The 6,000-nt window shown below is 44.5% G+C and overlaps 1 protein-coding gene across 1 annotated transcript in view; it reads left to right on the forward strand.

Moving 5' to 3' along the window:
* Nucleotides 1-6,000, forward strand: part of T265_11745 (hypothetical protein) — a gene marked incomplete at both ends in the record, with an annotated part of 38,857 nt that overhangs the window by 28,010 nt on the left and 4,847 nt on the right. The window contains 2 exons of the mRNA XM_009178490.1: nucleotides 196-369; nucleotides 4,626-4,817. Of these exons, the coding sequence (XP_009176754.1) occupies nucleotides 196-369; nucleotides 4,626-4,817 (366 nt within the window). The remainder of the gene's footprint in view (nucleotides 1-195; nucleotides 370-4,625; nucleotides 4,818-6,000) is intronic.

A 6,000-nucleotide genomic window follows, 5' to 3' on the forward strand; every position in this document is an offset into this window, starting at 1 on the left:
ACAATTCCTCCACATCAGCTCCAATTATGAGCACGTTTTTGGAACTACCTTACCTTAGCTTCATACACCTGGGAAGGGAGGTTGATGATCCATGGAACCACAGAATAAGCCATTGTACAAGCTGGACATGCGGTGTTTTTTCGCTGTCTGTTGGTATGGTTTACCTAACGTCACGTCTCTTCAATCTCTTTCCAGTTAGAAATCAGGGCTGATCAACTGCTTGAATTACACACCCGCTGGACTCGTTATACACGAGCTCGCGACACTTTTCGGCGCTGGTTGACGGACCAACAAAAAGCCGCCCAACATCTGCTGAAGGTACCCTCTCAAGAATCAGAAATCAATGACGAGGATATCCAAGCCATTGAGGTGAGTTCATGTCTCGGGGCTCCAGCAAAGTTTTCTCTGAATCGCCCAGATTTGGGCAGTTACAATACTTACATTTTCGGTTCTTATTCTGAGGAACCAAAAATATCGACTCATAAATAAGAATGCCGAAAGCTAGTTATCCAGTCATGTTTCACCGTAGTTTAGTTCTTTTCTCAGGCAATGCCACGTTCACTAAGGTATCCCTTTTGTTCCAACCAGCTGTTCAGTTGGTCAGGTGATTTCACAATACTCAGCCAGCTTGGGACACGTACCCACAGATGACCTTATGAGCAGCAAGTTCAAAACTTTGACTTTTCTTGGGGTTTAATTACACAGCAGGTAAAAATATTTAATAGGCTTATTCAGGTCAACATTAGGCAGTAGAGCACGTGACGTCTCGGCTGTAGGTCACTTGTTAACTGACCAGTCTTTCACAGCAGATGAATCCGATGCTTCACGTTTATTGTTCCGCCCGTTAGCTGACATCATCAAATAGACTGGTTACTTGTATTGATCTTTGTTGCGGATCCCAGCCAATCGTTGATACTTTAATGTGAAAGTTGGCTTGTTAGTAGACTGGTACTCAAGGAAAGCAAGACAAACGATCTCTTCAGCCACTGACTCACGTCTGCTTTGTCCAGTTGTGCCCCTACTAGCCTTCCTCAAGCTCTACGATTTCCACCTTTCCTCTCTAGATATCGAAGCCTGAGGAAATCTGAAAGATCCCCTCCCAGTTGAAAGGGCAAGGACTGTGTGAACAAGCCTCTCTGCAACGAATGTACTAAGGCTTATATACGACAAACAGCTAGAGAATTGCACGCCAGAATTGGTGAGCATAAAATGGGGATAAACAAACCACCAAGGAATGCGGAAGAATACCAAACGCTGTTCAAAGACTCAGCGGTGGCAGTGCATGCGTTAGATATAGGAATGTGGAAGCTTTAAGACGGGGACTGCGATTCACACCACAGTGGCTGATAGCCGATGGGGTGGAACTTACCAAGCGTCAGTATGTGAATAGAATCGAGGGTGTGGAACTGGAAGATGTACGGAAAGCGGTCTTCGATAAGCCGGGTTGGTACGTAACTGTGTGTAGTTGTCAATGCAAAAATGCGGGGAGGGAGTAGAAATCCCAACCCGACCGAGGTTCACAGAATCCCTCCCCCTTACACAACTATTGCAGCACTAGCTCATCGACATGGACAAAAAGTGAAAACGACGTTCTAGAGGGATCGTCACGTAAACCGAGAAGCGCAACGTTGCCCAGCAATAAATCTACCGATTGCAAGCAAACGCACTGAGCAGCCATTCTCTTCTACAATCCTGGCTAAAGATTCTGGCTTATGGCTCAATGCAGTCTAGCGTGTGAATTCCACACGGCGTCAGGAATAGTGCATAAGTCATCCATACCGGGTGGGTTTTATATGGACTTTGGGTTTGTGTATAAGTGACACGTCCAGCGATGTTATACGGTAATCCAGAAGCAGCTGTTTGTGGCCGTTAGACTATCACAGGCTTGGTGAGCGAAATCTCACCATGTTGCCTTCTAAGCTGTCCTATTGAACCATCCCACACAACATTGGTTAATTTGGTACCGGGCAGCCATTACGAAATGCTTGCGCTCACCTGTTATGTTAAAAAAACCGCCAAACATGTCGTTGAAGAACACTCCATGTTGCGTTTCAAGCCTGTTTTCACGTTAACTGGGGAAAAAACCCAACTTTCCTTGTCATCTCTTCCCTAGTTCGTCGTTAGGTTCCCAACGATTTATCTTGTAAGTCCATATTTGCTGTGCACTCAGGTTCACATTTTCCAATCTTACTGGTGTATAATGGGGCACATTGTCGGACTGTTTTTTCCCTATCGTGTCAATCGCTTCAATGTATGCGCAATCTTGTCGCTGCACATTTCGCTTCCACGGCCTCGGTTCCTGTACCTCTCTGGGACGCACCGCATTTCATAGGTTAGTGTGGTTCTAGCGTACTTTTACTCCAAATCAAGAGCCGTTTTTCATTATTTGCCGGACTGTTCATTGGACGCATGCAGCACCTACAGGTTTTTGTAAACTCGCCATAAAACAGCCGGCAGTTTGTGTGACCAATTCATGTATAGCAACTGTATTTGGAAAGACAGAACGTACAAATGACAGTCGGCTGAGCTGATAGTCGTTTAAATCTTCCGTACGCATCATTTCAGGGTTCAATTTCCAATGATTTCTTGATCACATGGGCTGGTTAGGCTGATATCACCACTGGGACTTGCACGAGTTAATTTACGTTTGATCGATGAACCATTTAGGCACTGCCAGTTCTGATGATCCCGTTCGGCGCAACCGTGATTTTGGGCTTCAGAGAGTTCTTAAGCCCCAAATACATTACGCATCCCCAAACGAAACCTTGACACAAAAAAATAAAGACATTCTCAGTGATTCCTAGGTTTTCATAATATGACTTCTCCCCACAAACGTTAACTGAACCGGCCGTTTGGTATTTATAGGAAATTCCGTCATTGCAAGGGACGCAGCCGAAAGCAAGACAATGGCAGCAACAACACAGCTACTGATTGTGGATTGCCCATCCAAAGGCCCCCGAACATGGCAACATATCGATCGAATACTAATCATACTTTGAGCTTGGTTTCTCGTCTGGTTCCTAGCTCTTCCACTTAGGTGAATGCCTGTCAAATGCACAAAGATGTTGGGAATACCAAGCGACAGGTAACAACGTATCCGAGGAAGTGGCACTTTGTGTCAGTTCGACAATAATTCCGCTCTAGAATCTTTTTCGACCAACAAATGTAGACCTAACCTGTCAGTTATACAAGACCACATGTACCAGTGTGTACAAGTTGATGATGAAGGATCATTCACATTGTAAGCGCACGCCGATCACCTCACGGAATTCTTCTGTGATGTCATTTACCCTCACATTTTACAGGAACTCCGCACAACTTTCTTCGTCCAGAATCGCACTCTACTTTGGTGATGTAATAGTTTCTTTTAGCACAGCCAAGTCTTTGACCGCCTACACAAAATCAGTAAAACGTGATAGCAGTGTCGTTTATCCTTGAATGCAAGGCAGTTCCGCATGTTGATCACAGAGTGCAAAATGCGCCAAGACTGTACTCACACAGCAGACATGTGAATCATTTACAAACAAACGTTTCCTAAGCACTCATCAGTAGGTCCATTCTTGCTCGAGTGTGGTTCGAATGTTCTCTCGGAAACAGGCTCCTTTTGGTTCATTTTAACGTACCTGCCCTCAACATTCGATTTACAACAAACGTGTTTTGGAGACGGCCTTATGAGTTACCACACTCTCAGCTATATACCCAGTCCAAGCTATCTGCAAACCACTGCACAGGATGGAATGATCACAACCGGATTACTGTATGATCCCTTCAGGCTGTTGTGATGCTCGGTCAAGTCATTAGCAGAGAAACATAGTTCAACGACCATCGGTTGTTTCCGGGAGCACCTCTGTTCGTCCAGAGGTCGAGCAGAAAGTATCAGGGCTTTTGACTGAAAGAAGCCACTGTCTAAAATCCGGTTTAGAGAGAACGGGGCGAATTGCACACTTTTTTCAGTGTCATGCTTCACTACGTAGTTACGTTAAAGGGGTCCTCTCAGGGCTATATTGGATCACAAAGAATTTAGAAAGACCGAAAGTAATTACTACGTCATCCTGTGACATAGCTATCGATCTCTTCACAGCCAGAATTTCATACCACTCGGGATATGTGAGATGAACATCATGTATAAAAAGACTACAACGTTTATCGGCCTTTCTGCACAAGCTTCTATTAGGGTGAGGTTGAACTTTAACGTTTCGCTACTTGCAAACAGCAAGTAACAGCAAGTAAACAGCAAGCAGTATTCACAAAGTAAAAAACATTCAAACGGGATTTCGCCGTTAACAGAGCTGCATGAATAGATGTGCTACCTAAACAGTTTGTTCCGTGCCTTCCTGCGGGTGCCATGGCAGCTAGGCATCGAAGGGGTGCTACGGCTGAACAATACAACTCACATGACACGAACATTCCTCCACTGATCCCTTTTTCCTAAATCTTAAATGCTAGAATAGGTTCGACAGTTTGACAACTTAATGCAGCCTATCCATGTAACGTATCTTAAGAAAAAAACGCAAAAAACCATGATATCAACTATTTCATGTTATTCCTCTTGCATTCAAGGACATAACGCTATTACATTCGTTCTGAATTTAATCCCGTGTTTCATATCGTCGACTACGTCCTAGGAATTCCTGAAAAACTTACGAGACAAAGAGTCCAAACTGAAGGAGGTGAACGCGACTCATCGTGAGCTGACTGGACATAAGGAGGATGTCCACGACAGTGTGCTTGACCAAGTCAAGTCGGAATTTGAATTGCTTCTTTCACGTACGGAGGTTCGGTTCCGCTCTGCACAGAAAGAACGTGAATTGGTGAAGGTGAGACAGTTTGTTTTCCGTTTGCCAACTAGTGCAAAAACCTTAGAATGGTCACCTTAATCAGAATGAACTGAGATTTTGAGTCACTTATAGTCATCTCCTCAGCTGACCTCAAGCCGACTGAACGAACAGTTGGGTCACCAATTAGTGATAAAATGCACTTTTCCACTTTTTATGTCGCATTATGTTCTCCTTCAGGGGAATCATCAGTCCCACGTTTCGAGGACCGAAATACTTTGACAGGCAGCCATACTACTGGCCGACAAATTTTAAGTAGCCACAATAATAGTTCCTCTGTAACACTCTTCGGTGGTCTGTATTCATTTAGTTCAGAGGAAACATGACGGCTGAGTTGGTACTGGGCTTTTCAAACCTAGACACAAGTAGCTGAAACCCACGGTTGGGTTCGAATCACGAACCAACCGGCCAATAGTCTCGCGTCTCAACTGCTCAGCTGTCCGAAACATGGATCCTTCTTCTCTAATGATCAAGAAAGGCGAACCGTACTACCTGTTGGCTCTTGTTTATCCGCCACAATTCTTGACCGTTAATTTTGCATTTTAGACCACATTTACCACTCAAGTCGCATGTCGACCAATGGGTTTCACATAGACATGGGACAAATGATAGTCAATCAGCCTGCATTGGTAACACCGTCAGAACTTTGAAGAATTGTCATGCCAAGTCACTTGTTGAGCTGACTGGCTGTTACACCCACCATACAGCCTACTGGCTGCAGTCAGAAGATTTGTACGCGTCACCGGGTGCTTCTTCGAAGAGAAGTTGCCCTCGTTGTTCTTTCTATTTGGAGATATGAATATTCCTGGCCTGATCATCTTATCAAGAACACATCATATCTATAGTCACGACTTCCGTTCCTGTTCACATCTTTGAGTTGACATGAGATGCAGCATAAGCACGAATTTGATGGGCTCATGAAGAAACTAACCTTTGTACATAAGTAGCGCAGTAGCATACCTTGGAGTTTGATGCTCAGTATTCGTAAATTAACTGGAAGGGTTCAAGTAGAACGTAAGATTGACGAAAGCTTGGGGACTGCACCTACCTGATGGGCCCCAAGAAGGGCGAAACCAGTCGTGGCCTGTCGAAGAGTTTTTAGCAGCCTTGTGAGTACTTTCCTTTGTTAAAATATAACAGAAGGAGCTTTCCTCTGCCAGCCAAG

Source organism: Opisthorchis viverrini (assembly GCF_000715545.1).
Source record: "Opisthorchis viverrini unplaced genomic scaffold opera_v5_586, whole genome shotgun sequence".
In the NCBI taxonomy this organism is placed as follows: domain Eukaryota; kingdom Metazoa; phylum Platyhelminthes; class Trematoda; order Opisthorchiida; family Opisthorchiidae; genus Opisthorchis; species Opisthorchis viverrini.